The sequence below is a fragment of the Chiloscyllium plagiosum genome, chromosome 33, assembly GCF_004010195.1.
Source record: "Chiloscyllium plagiosum isolate BGI_BamShark_2017 chromosome 33, ASM401019v2, whole genome shotgun sequence".
NCBI lineage: Eukaryota > Metazoa > Chordata > Chondrichthyes > Orectolobiformes > Hemiscylliidae > Chiloscyllium > Chiloscyllium plagiosum.
Window position 1 is genome coordinate 27,006,410 of NC_057742.1, and position 14,454 is coordinate 27,020,863.

The 14,454-nt window shown below is 41.7% G+C and overlaps 1 protein-coding gene across 1 annotated transcript in view; it reads left to right on the plus strand.

The window, feature by feature from the left end:
• LOC122539961 (BMP and activin membrane-bound inhibitor homolog) overlaps nt 1–13,163 on the plus strand; it is a 60,891-nt gene extending 47,728 nt beyond the window's left edge. The window contains exon 3 of the mRNA XM_043675192.1: nt 11,967–13,163. Within this exon, the coding sequence (XP_043531127.1) occupies nt 11,967–12,376 (410 nt within the window). The 3' untranslated portion in view covers nt 12,377–13,163. The remainder of the gene's footprint in view (nt 1–11,966) is intronic.
• The last annotated feature ends 1,291 nt before the right edge of the window (nt 13,164–14,454 follow it).

Here is a 14,454-nt window from a genome sequence, read left to right on the forward strand (position 1 = left end):
TAACCTCCTTCCACCTATCGCATTCCCAACACCCCTCTCCCAAGTCCCTCCTCCCTACCTTTTATCTTAGCCTGCTTGGCACACCTTCCTCATTCCTGAAGAAGGGCTTATGCCCGAAACGTCGATTGTCCTGCTCCTTGGATGCTGCCTGACCTGCTGTGTTTTTCCAGCAACACATTTTTCAGCTCTGATCTCCAGCATCTGCAGTCCTCACTTTCTCTTAATTATAGTTTAAAGACCACTTATGTATTACTCACTTATAAGATCACAGACAATTGCTGGGCACATTTCTAGAGGTTGAATTACATGACCATGTCCTTACAGTGCTCTGCTTTCCAATGGCCAACTGGATGATTCATCACTCTCAGTCAAATAGTCTTTATTCTCAGGTATCACTCAAATGTCTTCAAAGAAAATGCAATGATCTGGGGAATTTACAGGATTTCTTCCAGTAATATTCCGGAGATTAATCTTTTATTCCAAAAGACCCTGGAGCTATCCTGAAGAGTTGATAATACTTTACCCTGCTTTTCACTTTATTTGGGAAAATTAAGTAACAAGTAGCCAGATTGACATTGCCAATGTCCATTATTACTCAAAGTCAACTCTTCTAACCATCAGTTCCAGCTCTATACATTAAGATGGAACATGGTTTTCGCTTAAGAAAGAACCATCACTATTCAAACAAAGGAATATGAGAAGAAATAGGAAAAGGACCAACCTCTGTATGACATGAATGATGCCTGTTGGGTCGGGCTGGTGAAAATTACAATGGAATCTCAAGGTCTTGCTCCAGCTGCAAGTTTTTGTTTTGTGAGGGTTGAATGAAAATATACTCTTTCGTGAACCTGCCTTTTTATGTAGATGTCCTGCTGTTCTGAGTGATCTCTGATACAAAGGTTACATAACTGGTGAGTGCAACGAAGTCAAGACATCCCAGGGTGTTTGAGACACCGTGTGAAGGATAGCTCCTGATTGACATGTGTATGGGTAGCAAGCAGTACGTGAGCTGGAGATAGCCACTGTCCACAATATAGGTCCAGACATCTGAGAAAGGCTCACTCGAAATGAAAAGTTACTCTGATTTTGCTCCACAGATGTTGCAAGACCTGCTGAGATTTTCCAGCAATTTCTGTTTTAGCTTCAAACTTGCCAGCTGTAACTTTTGTGTTGTGTAGTACTGCCACAGACTTTGAATAGAAAATGGTCGGTTGGATTTTGAGTCCACTTCAGGAAGAACATACAAGACTTTATCAGAGTGTGCTTATGCATACACATGTTGTGCATAGGTGCAGTATACATTTATATAAATGCATGCACTGTGTAATATTCATAACATTCCGATTATGATACTTATATCAAATCATATGCATGATATCGGTTTTCTTAACCTTTTTTGGATTCCAAAGTGTAGCTGAGGTAATTTAAGGAGAGGGTTAATGTGTTGCAAACTGTAATAGTTTAAAGATGGGTCATTGATATTGAACACAAACATCCTGTCATTTTTATTCTAAATACTAAGCTTATGTAGCTTTTTTTTTCCTGAAGAAACATGCTTTTACAAATGTAAATCTTTTCAAATGGAGTCTGTTTAAAGCAATGAATAGCAACAGCTTGAATGTTAACCATCAGCTTAAACTGCAACAGTTTAAGAAAACCCACTGATTTATAGGCCATAGTGAACCAATTACAGGCCTTTAATTACTTCACCCTGATCCTCCTTCTGTTTAAAAAGGTCTTTAACTGGTACAGAATTCTGGTTACCAATTGTTCTGTTTCTTAAAGAAGAACACTCTGTTTAAACAAATATATGGTCACTAGATTGGGCCTCCTTTATGGACGTTCATTATTTGGATCTGCCATAATCTATGTCATGGACCAGAAGCTAACATGTGAGAAGCTGCTTTCTCAGGAGAGTCTTCTATCTGAATGTAAGTGTTGATGGGTCAGATTGAATCCCTGAGCAGAGGAGTGTTGCAGCACTAAAACTCATTGGTGCACTGATATACTGACAGAGTGGCATTACTGTGTGGTGAAGAGCTGGTTTTCTCACAGTAACTTTATGATCCTTAGCTGCACATATATTTGGAGAATGGCAGGGAGTGAAGTAGAAGTCCAGCATTTCAGGGGAAAAGTAATTCAAAATCTAATCATCCAAAGCCACTAGCATTCATATCACAAATGGAAAAAGTAGGGACTTAGATAGTCTTCATTTCCACCATCGTACTCAGGCAATGCCCTAAAGAAGGAAATCGGGAGGGAAATCAAATTAGCACAGATCAGTTTTACAAAAATAAAACCTGGGATAGATTGTGACTGGGTGCAGAATCTGGATGCTTGGCTGATGTAGTGTGAGATCACCAGCTGTCTGGTAGCATTGACAATAACAAAAACAATTGCTTGTGTTAACAGAGTCTCAACCATATTAAAATATCTCAAACTGCTCAACAGCAAAGTCATTAAGAACAATTTGACATTGAGCCACATAAAGGAATAGGAGAAAGTAAGGACTGCAGTTGCTGGAGATCAGAGTCAAGAGTGTGGTGCTGGAAAAACACAGCAGGTCAGGCAGCATCCAAGGAGCAGGAGAGTTGATGTTTCAGGCAAGAGCCCTTCATCAGGAAGGGCATTCCTGAAGGGCTCTTGCCTGAAACGTTGATTCTCCTGCTCCTCAGATGCTGCCTGTCCTGCTGTGTTTTTCCAGCACCACACTCTCAACACATAAGGGAATATTCAGGTTATAAAGGTTTCTCACAGAGGTATGTTTTAAGTCCACCTTGAAAAGGGAGAGAGAAATAGAGAGTTACAAAGACGAGACTTGGAGATGTTCAAAAAAACAGAATTGGTAAATTCCTGAAGAAGGGCTTATGCCCGAAACGTCGATTCTCCTGTTCCCTTGATGCTGCCTGACCTGCTGCGCTTTTCCAGCAACACATTTTCAGAATTGTAGATATAATAGAGTTATGGGACTGGAGGAGATTAGCAGTAGGAAAGGGTGAGGCCATGGAGGGATCTGACCCATTAGTTAATGGGGAAACCATTGTAAGTCTGTAAGGTCATGAGTGAACAGTTCTTAATGTGGTAACAACATGGAGAGCAGCGATGGTATCAATCAATGGAGGACCATTGATTTTGAGGAGCACGTTTAGTTATGAGAAGGTCTGCATGTCAAAAGATGTCTATTTACTTAGAGAAGGCTTACCATCTGACTGAAATAGATGTTCTGAAGAAGGGTTGCTGGACCTGAAACTTGAATTGTGATTTCTCTGCACAGGTGCTGTCAGACCTACTGAGACTTTCCAGCAATTTTTGTTTTTGTTTCAGAGTTCAATAACAATAAGAAATAAGAATCTTGATGTGTACAACATTGGAGAAGCTGGGAGATCATTGAAGGACAGTTCACCGATGACAGGGAAATGCCTAGGAGAATACTGTGCACACTGCTGTTTGCCAGCTTCATTTTGTTTTGCATCCCAAAAGAGTTTCTGGACTATTTTTCAATTTGATGTCCAGCAAATGCACTGTGAGCCATGCAAGTAGGATACACTGAGAAATAGAAATCAGGCCCCTATGTATGTCATAAGATGTCTATTTACTTAGAGAAGGCTTACCATCTAACTCAAATAGATGTTCTGAAGAAGGGCCGCTGGACCTGAAACTTGAATTGTGATTTCTCTGCACAGGTGCTGTCAGACCTACTGAGATTTTCCAGCTATTTTTGTTTTTGTTTCAGAGTTCAAGTTCACAGTTCTTCCGATTTGTTTAACTCAAATAGATGTTCTGACTGTGAAGACGTAGAGTCCCCTGGGGAGAATAAATCAGCCACACCATCAGCAAATAACAAGGCAGTAATCCGTTCCCGCTATGTTCAGTGGATTGCATACCCGTTTCCCCAAAGTCTGCCTCACAGTTTGCAACCTTCCCTGTGTTTGCTTCCTTAATTTTCTCTTGAGGGTGGGACTCTTGTGGTTTGGTTTGCTGAATGCTGGCAACCATCTGGTCCCTGGTTCAGTGCTTGAAAAGGCAAATCTCCATTCGTGGATCTGCACAGCCCATGTTGGCAGGAATACTGACTGAAGGGCGGAGAGGTAAATCACAGCCAAGTCCAATCCTGTCCTGATCCATTGCCCACAAGCACTCACTTTCCATGAGATCAGGGCAAAGAGCTTGGGATGATTTTTCCTCTCTGCAACTTTTATCAAGAAATCAAACTGAGACTTGAAATCCCCATTTGTTACCATGGCCAGTTTCACAAACCAGTGAATCAAATCTGAATTCTTCCTGGATAGAGCCACAACTTAACTATTTAGTCATTGGGTGGGAACATACTTTTTGATAAACATTTAAGTTTCCTTCTTTCGCTACTCAGATTTAGAATCACTAAAGTTAAAAGTTTACATTTCACTCCTCTCTGCTTGTTACTCTTAACCATGTTGTGGAACAATAATCCAGTTTGCAATATTACATTGGACGAAAACTTCCAGATAAACTGCAATCTGCCATATGTTGCATAAATTCCCACTAAACTGGAGTGTGTATATTGGGGACAGTAAGAAGCAAATAAAATTGTGGAAAATCACTTCTGTGCACCAGACTAGCTATTCTTATTTACCTGAGAAGTTATGAGAATTCACGGTTTGCGTGGAAATTAATATCTTTTAGACTTTTATGGCAATAATTGACAAAAGCTAGTCAGGAAAGTTGTGCAGACCATAATGAAGTGTCCAAAGATGTTTAAAAGCTGGAGTCTGAGGTGCAAGGAACAAGGCAGTCGATTGAATCATCAACCGTGATCATATTGAATGGCAGAACAGGTTTGAAGGGCCAAATGGCCTACTGCTGCTCCTATCTCCTAAAGTAAGTTCATTTGGATCCCTTTTACTCAAATATAATGTCAATTTTTTTCAAAGAAAATACTCCAAGTTATTTGTGAAGTAACAACATCATGAGATGACTAAAAGTATATTTGGAGAGAGTAGGAATTGAGGAATGCAGTGAAGTGTAGTTACGGAGGGCAGCACTGTGTACAATAATGCTTTCCTATCCTTGATATTCTTGTGTTGAATAAGTGAGTTCAGCTTTGGCTGTAATGAATGGATTTTGGTAGCACATTGACACGAGAAAATTTGTGAATTATAGCATCAGTCATGCAATATTTTATGGAGTTTAGCTCTTGCCCTGAGTGCTTAACGTTTGTTTATAAGTGTTTCTGATTATTAAAGAGTGGTTTGACTGGATGCTACAGTAACATTAGAATATTGCTGTCTGAATTGGTTGAAAAATGATTGTTTACGAACAGGACACAAAGGGAATGCTTGCCAAATGTAAGGGAAATGCAGATTCCCTGGTCAGATACAGACTAAATAATGTTAGCAACAGAAGTATTAGTTATGTTAATAGCTCATGAAATAATATATATTTTGACATCCAACTTCATGATTCATATCAGGTATTTAAAAAATGCATCATTTTACTATAGTTTTACAGAATTCATTAAATAAGGCGATGGATCAGAAGTTCCACAATATTACATTCTTGTTTAGAAACTCTTTGGAGCAAATCAACCCCAGGGACATTACTTGATTTGGAGAAGTACATTGTAACCAGCCAGAATTTATTAATGGTCACATCAACCCCCCTACCTTGACCGTCAAGTCCTGGAGTTGGATTTGAACCTCTGATTTAGGGGTAGGGACTATACTTACTAAATCAAAAGAGCTCCCGCACCTTAAGAGTCAGTAAGTAGAGTAACTAACATCAGACCATTACTTACAAGAAAATCCCATTATTAAGTGAATGTCCATTTAAAGATCCCTTTCAATCACTCCTGATGGGAGCGGAAGTTGCCTATAACATAGGGTCTACAACAAGCAAAACCTGTGGGGACCCTTGCAGGGTCTATTGTGTGGGGCCTACAACCAAAAGCACTCTTGGGTGACTCTTATGGTGCAGTGGTAGTGTCTCTATCTCTGAGCCAAGAGGCCTGGGTTCAAGTCACACCTGCTCCAGAGATATGCACTAACAGGTTGATTAGAACATGCCTTCAACGGCTGTCTTTAGCTGATCAAGGGACTAGGGACTTAGCTGACCTGAACTAGGGAGAGGGGACCCACTGAAAGCCACACCCCTCTCCATACCACACTTGCTGCTTATCCACCCAAACCCCACCCTTAAAGCCCATCCTGCCATCATCACCGTGTGGCTTGACATCCAGTTGCAATCCACGGCCTCACGCAAGTGTCTCTTCTGATTGGCAAGCAGTTCTTAGTGGACGGCTTCCTAGATCACAGGAAAAGGCCCCTCTACTGCCCTGTAAAGTACCTAAATGGAATAAGATGTCCTGAGCGTTCCCACAGACAGCTGTCATGGAGTTCTGACTGGAACCAACAGCTTACTTCACAGTTACCACCACAAGATTACAGGTATGATTAGGGAAGCATATGCTCAAACAAGTGAAAAGAGAAACTTCGAACTGATAGCAAACATTTCTTAATATAGAGTAATAAACACACAAAGCTATTTCCTACAATTGCCTTGAGATTACTCAAAATGAATAGAATGAAAATTGAGGTGTCTACTTAAAAGAAGGTTTACGTGCAACACCAAATTGGAGACCTGACCACCCTTAAATGAACAGTTTCATGCTTTGTTTAAGTGTTTTTATAAGATGCAACCAAAGAAGAACTCACATCATTCATTTGACTTCTCGTCCAAGTAAAGTATAAACTCTCCGATAGCTGATTTATTTAACTCTTCAAAAGCATCCAGCTAATTATTGTAAATTCTGAATTTATAGAGCTGTTATATCACATCTTTTACAGACTGTGAAATGGTTTTGATCTCACAGTAATGCAAAACCATTTAAGATAGCTAACAAGGCCAGAGTGAGATCGGATTTTGGTTCCAGATATTGGATTGCCTTGATTAGGTATTCTAAGACAACTTCTTGCATTAGTAAGTGAGAGTGTTTTGCAAACATTTTATGAGCAGACACATGTACATCAGAATGAGGAGCAATAGGAGACCGTTTGGCCCCTCAAGCCTACTCTGTCATTCAATAAGATCATGAATGATCCAATTGTTGCTCAACTCCATATTCCTGCCAAACCAAACATGGAATCTCTTGTTGGTCAAGAATCTACCTACCTCTACCTTAAAGTATTCAGTGACTCCCATCTCCATCATTCCCTGGAGAAGAGATATACATAGACCCATGAAACTGAGGGAAAGAAAACAGTTCTTCTCATTTTCTTCTTAAATTTTTCTCATTTCCTTTGCAATAAACAACATTCCTCTTTGCTGTAAACGTCTGCTAACCTTTTATGATTCACACACCAGGACGCACAGACCCCTCTCCCCCAGAATTCTGCAATCTCTCTACATTTAAAAAGTATGCTGCTTTTCTGTTCTTCCTGTCAAAGTGGAGAAGTTCATTATACTCCATCTGCCAAATTCTTATCCACTTATTTAATGTATGTCCTCAGATGGATTCCTTATACTCTCTTCACAACTTTTTTTCACCTTCTTACTTACCTTCCTTTCCTGTCTTTGTGTCATTAGTAAATTCAACTGCCATACATTAGGTGCCTTCATCCAAGCTATTGAACTGGATTGTACAGAGTTGAAATCCCTACATTTATTACTGACACGCCACTGATTACATCCCACTAACCTAAAAAGACAAAATTACTGTGTGCTCTTAGCTAACCAATCCTCTATCAACACCAATATGTAACCATGAGGTCGTATATTGCTTAGAGACCTTTAATGGGGCAGCTTGTCAAATGTCTTCTGGAAATCTAAGTATAGCACAGCCAAAGAGTCCCTTTACCAATATTGTTTCATTCTCAAAAAAGTCCAATTAGTCTAAGATAATTTCCTTTCCATAAACTCATGTTGACTCTTTTTAATCATTTAACATTAAAGTTTAAGGAATTTTCAAGTGATTTCCTGACACATCTTCAAGTTTTAGTATTACTAAATGGAGAAACGTAACAGTCTTAGTGACAGTACCCATGTACTATGCAGTCATTTACTTAGTAGAACACCCCCCCTCTGCTCAGTGCCACGCATAAGGGAAAGAATAGTTTCTTTCAAAAAAAAATCCTCTGTAATCACTGAATTATTCACCCATAATCATGAAGGACCAATCCACTCATGACTAAACAAATGAAAGCTTTTGTCTATGTTGTTCATTTGAAAACTGATATCAGTGATGGACATTGCAAGCAATATTAATATTAATGTTTATGTTGAACCTTCTTTAAGATCCTTCCAAATGATACTGTATTGGAAACTCTTCAAAAATGAGTGAGCAGGATGGTCCTTCAACTCACGACTTTCGGGACCCAATTATATCAGAAAATGCCTTTTTAAATGGAGTTTGTCCATGTTTCTAATGTTGCAGAAACCATATAATTTGCATGAAAAGGCTGTTTCTGCATTAATAAATCAACTCTGGCACCCTAATGAATTGCTCCTTTTAGCACCTGGTCTGAAAAGGTTGACGAGGTAAAAACAATGACTGCAGATGCTGGAAACCAGATTCTAGATTAGAGTGGTGCTGGAAAAGCACAGCAGTTCAGGCAGTATCCGAGGAGCAGGAAAATCGATGTTTCGGGCAAAATCACTTCATCAGGAATACAGGCAGAATGCCTGAAGGGTGGAGAGATAAATGAGAGGAGGGTGGGGGTGATGAGAAAGTAGCATAGAGTACAATAAGTGAGTGGGGGTGGGGATGAAGGTGATAGGTCAGGGAGGAGGGTGAGGGCTCCAGGCATCGGGTGGTGAGGGAGCGGCGGTGAAGGAGGCCCAGGACCTGCATGTCCTCGGCAGAGTGGGAGGGGGAGTTGAAATGTTGGGCCACAAGGCGGTGTGGTTGATTGGTGTGGGTGTCCCAGAGATGTTCCCTAAAGCGCTCTGCTAGGAGGCGTCCAGTCTCCCCAAAGTAGAGGAGAGCGTTGACTTCTTGCTGAGATGTGATTCTGTTGGACTTTTAATTCTTGACTAAAGTCATTATTCACATGAAAATATGCAGTGGCAAAAATGATTCAAACTACACAGATTCTTCCATGGCCACAGATGTCCTGAAGAGTTTGACAACCAATTAAAAACTCATTTGATGAGTCATCACTAATACAATGTAGAAAACACAGCAGTCAATTTGTAGGTTTGAAGATATGAATTAGGAGTTAGGGTAGTTCATCCAGTCCTTGTAGGAGATCATGGAGTCCATTTTAGGAGATCATGGCCGATCTAGTTGTGACATCTATTTTCCTGATTATCTCTTTTGACTCCCATACGTGTAGCAAGTTCCCACAAACAGCAATGTGATAATGACCAGGTAATCTGTTTCCGTGATGTGGATTGAAGGATAAATATTGGTCAGGACACAAGGACTCAGCATGGAATCTTTTGTGTCTAAATCAGAGGGCAGAATAGGCCACAACTTAGTATACCCACAGGAAGTACTTATAAGATGGCTGCGCTTATCGACTACAGCACTTGAGTTTTGTATTTAAAACTCATGAATACAACCTAAACCCAGGACCTTCTGATTCAGAAATACATGGTGCTACTTATCTAAGAAGAAATTCACCTGCCATAGAGGAAGTGCAAAGATGTTCGCCAGATGAATCCCTGGGATGACAAGATTATTTTATGACGACATAAAGTCACAGAGATATACAGATGGAGGAAAAAGGGTCTAGTTCTCTTGAGTTTGGCAGAGTGAGAGGTGACCTCATTCACATTTACAAAATTCTTACAGGGTGTTTGTACAGGGATGTTTCCCTGCTGGTGAGTCTAAAACCACAGGACACAAATTCAGGATATAGGGCGGGCCATTTAAGTCTGAGATGGGGATGAATTTCTTCATTCAGAGAATGATGAACATTTGAAAGTCTCTACCACAGAAGACTGTGGAAGCTCAATCACTGACTAAGTTCCAGGCAGAAATTTATAGATTTCTGGAGATGAATGACATCAAAGAAGATAGAGAAAGCACAGGAAAGCAGCAATGAGATAGGTGATTAGCTTTGATCTAACTGAATGACAGATTAGCCTGATAGGAACATAGCAGCAGGAGACTATTCAGCCTTTGGACTTACTGAACTACAGTGAGCTTACTGAGAAGTGATGATTTGGAGACGCTGGTGTTGAACTGGGGTGTACAAAATTAAAAATCTCACAACACCAGGTTAGAGTCCAATAGGTTTATTTGGAAGCACTAGCTTTCAGAGTACTGCTCCTTCATCAGGTAATTGTGGAGAATAAAATTGTAAGGCACAGAATTTATGAAAAGTTTACGGTGTGATGTGCTAGTGCTTCCAAATAAACCTGTTGGACTCTAACCTGGTGTTGTGCGATTTTTAACTGAGAAGTGATGGCTTGGTGCTCAAACATGGGGGTCAATCTTTCACTCGTCCCCACATACTTCCAAAAGTGATCACCTCACAAAATACAGGAGCCAATATGCAGAATCTGGTATCACAATTCTAATGTTCAAACTACTGTGAGTACAGTTATTTTCACTATTCCTGCACTACGCAATCTTCCTCTTGCATTGAGAACCGATATGGAATCTTTTATTCTGTCATGGGATGTGGTACCACTGGCAAAGCTAACATTCATTGCCTGTCTCTTCTTGCCCTTGAACTGAGTGAATTCCTTCAGACAGTTAAGAATTAACTGCATTGCTGTGGGTCTGGAGTCATGCATAGGCCAGGTTGGGTAAAGGTGGCAGATTTCCCTCTCTAGAGGGAGTTAGTGAACCAGATGGGATTTCATGGGAAAGCACAGCAGGTCAGGCAGCAGCATCCAAGGAGCAGGAAAATCAACATTTCGGGCAAAAGCCCTTCACTAGGAATGAAGGCAGGGAGCCTCCGGGGTGGAGACATAAATGAGAGGGGACTCCCGCCCACCTTCTGAGGAATCAGGACTCTCGCCCACCTTCTGAGGACCCCTTCACACGCCTCCAACACACTCCATCCACCTAGACACCCCATGCTGGCCTATTACCCGCCCTCGATCTCTTCATTTCCAACTGCTGCCGAGACATTAACCGCCGCAACCTGTCTATCCTCCTCCCCCACTCCAACTTCTCACCCTCACACATGCAGCCCTCCACTTCCTCTGCTCCATTCCCAACCTCACCATCAAACCAACGGATAAAGGGGGTGCAGTGGTAGTTTGGTGTACTGACGTCTACATTGCTGAAGCCAGACGCCAACTCAAAGACACTCCTCCTACTGCCCCCTCAGCCATGATCTCAGCCCCCCCCCATCACCAAACCATCATCTCCCAGACCATACACAACCTCATCACCTCAGGAGATCTCCCACCCACAGCTTCCAACCTCATACCTCCATCCACCTATTGTATTCTTGGCTACCTTCACCACAGCCCCACCCACTCCATTTATCTCTCCACCCCGGAGGCTCCCTGCCTTCATACCTGATGAAGGGCTTTTGCCCGAAACATCAATTTTCCTGTTCCTTGGATACTGCCTGAGCTGCCATGCTTTTCCAGCACTACACTAATCTAGACTCTGATTTCCAGCATCTGCAGTCCTCACTTTTGCCCAGATGGGATTTTATGACAATTCTTCCATGATAACCATTAGTAAGACTAAATTTTAGTTCCAGGTTTATGAAATGAATTTAAATTCATCAGTTGTCATGGTGGGATTTGAACCTACCTCTCCAAAGATTGAGTCATTCGATTAGTCATCCAGAGATATGATCACTTCATCACCATCTCTCCATTATTAAGATGGGTCAAATGGTCCCCTTCTGGTTCTATGATTGAGGAAATTTGCATTTAACAGTGGTGACACTATTGCAAAGTAAAAGGCACAAGTTGTAAATTGGTTTGTGATTTCTTCATTTGAAACGTCAGTCAGACTCATTAGAAATAATTGGCGAGCTGCAATAATGTGCTAACCTGACCTCTCGATCTTATTTCAGACCGACGAGCCAATAAGTGGACCTCTGGGAACAGGAGCCAGGACTCCCGGCAAGAGGTGAATGCCAAGGAGATTTGGTTCAGGGCAGCGGTCATAGCTGTGTGCATAGCCGGTGCTTTCATCCTGGTGCTGCTGGTCATGTTGGCCCTGCGAATGCTGCGAAGTGAGAACAGGCGCCTACAACGGCAGCATGAGCAGATGATCTCACGGCTGCACTACAGCTTTCAGAAACCTCCCACTGAAAAGTTCCTGGTGGGGAGCTTGGACCATGCAGCAATAGCGACGACAGCCAGAGACCACGAAAACTACTGCATGGTGCATAACAAGCACTTGGACTCATACAGTGAAAATCTCAACTCATTTTGTCCTTGGGATGTCCACAGTGTCCATAAGAAGCCAACTGTGGTGTGACTATCACTTTGCCTGGTAAATCCCCGAGACCCACAGTTAACCATTGCAAGTTTAAAATGAGGAACTTGTTTTCACAAAAATGCGGTCATGATTAATAGTGAAACAATTGGCACTGATGTTTTATTGTTTGAGCTGATTTGCTGCCAATTTCGGAGTTGCTGGTTTTGATGCCCTGCCACTTTTACTTGGAAATATTCATTTATTTGATTCAACTGAGTTGGGGGGTGAGTGGGGACAGTGTGGTGTAGAGTGTAAAACTTTCCTCTGATCTAACTGCCAGACTATAAACTCCCAATGAGACCCTGCTAAGTAAGAATTTCAAATACTGATGATGGATGAAGCATATCAGGTCTATTTACAGACACATGCCTGAGCAATAAATGTACAACATAATTACAGTTTTTGTAAACGTGATCATCCTTTTGTAACCTTGATCTGATTTCATTTCATGCGTTCTGCCTGTGGAAACTCTTCACCTCATTCTCTTGTGCTGCCGATTAAGTTCTGTGAAGGGCATCATTCGTGCCCAAACCTTTGGGAATGGGGCTGGGAGCTTGGAAGGCAGTGAGTGACATGCCACCATGTCATTTTGCCAGCAATATGGAAAGTGGTTGGTGCGCCATCTAGTCAGATCTTGAATGATCCACTGCACTAGACAATTAGAGGCTTCTTCCTGCAGGTGTTGACATTTTACCAATCATTTGGGATGGGGTGAGGTAGCACCCTCTGTGGTAAACCCTGGTGCCCTCTCACTGGGCTCATGTTTAAGAAGTCTTTGGCTCAGATGGAGGAGGATCACTCAATGGAAATTTATACCGATCCACTCCTGGTCAAGCATGGTGCACCTGTACTGAGTGAGACACCTTCCCTCCTTCACTGGGGCCCATATGACTGTTATTGATAGCCCAGAGCCCACTGAACTGATCGTGTATTGAAAGTTTATGTACCCTGACCACATGGGTACAGCTCCAATCATGGCTGCTGCAAGCAGTGCCCACTTCTATCATTGCCAGGAATAGGCCACTGCCTTTAACAGAGATGGAGGCAGTGGCAATTTTGTCTTCTTTCATATGAAGTGGTTGTCACAGGCAAGACCAGCATTTGTTGCCCAACCCTAAAGTCTATTTGAGAGGGCAGTCAAACGTCAACCACATTTAGGGCAGATAAAGATGTAATGCTGGAAAAGCACAGCCAGTCAGGCAGCATCTGAGGAGCAGGAGACTTGACGTTTCAAGCATGAGCTCTTCATCAGGAATTCCTAATGAAAAGCTCATGCTCGAAACATTGACTCTCCTGCTCCATGATGGTGCCTGACCCAATGTGTTTTTCCAGCCCCACAGTTTTTGACTCTGATCTCCAGCATTTTTCCTGGCAGCTAAAGATGGCAGATTTCCTTCCTTGATAAGGAGGTTAGTAAACCAGATGGATTTTAACAACATAATTAATGATAAAATCATGGCCACCAATCGCCCGACTAGCTTTAAATTCCAGATTTATTGATTGAATTCAACCACCATGAGGGGAGTAGCTGGGTATTCTAGACCACTTACTGACACTCTCAGTACACTACCATCTCCTCAGGATTTTGCTGATAAAATGGAGCACCAGTTCTTGCTGACCTCAGAAACAGGGCCATTCTGCTATCAGCCCATTCCCATTTTCAGCCTTGGCTGTAGGACCCCTCAATGTTCACAAAAAACTCACCTGTAGAAGTGTAACTTGGAAGGAAACAGAACAGACTGAATGCAGTGCCAGTAGAAGATGTTGAAATCCAATTGCAAAACAGATGTGAACCATTGAAATTGCTAAGGTCTATAGATTAAAAGATGTAAAAAGACCAAAGTCTATTGTGTCAGTACATTTATGTAAGCATCATGATACAATGAAAGTGTGCTTGATGCAGAATAAACCTCCCTGAGTTCTGGATTGAGGATTTTATTTTTGTGATCAGAAGACAATTATAAGTCAATTATATTGCAGTGGGTCTGACGATCCACGTAAGTCAGACCACATAAGGATGGCAGATTCTTTTGATAAAGTGCACTCATGAACCAAATGGATATCTATAGCAACCAATA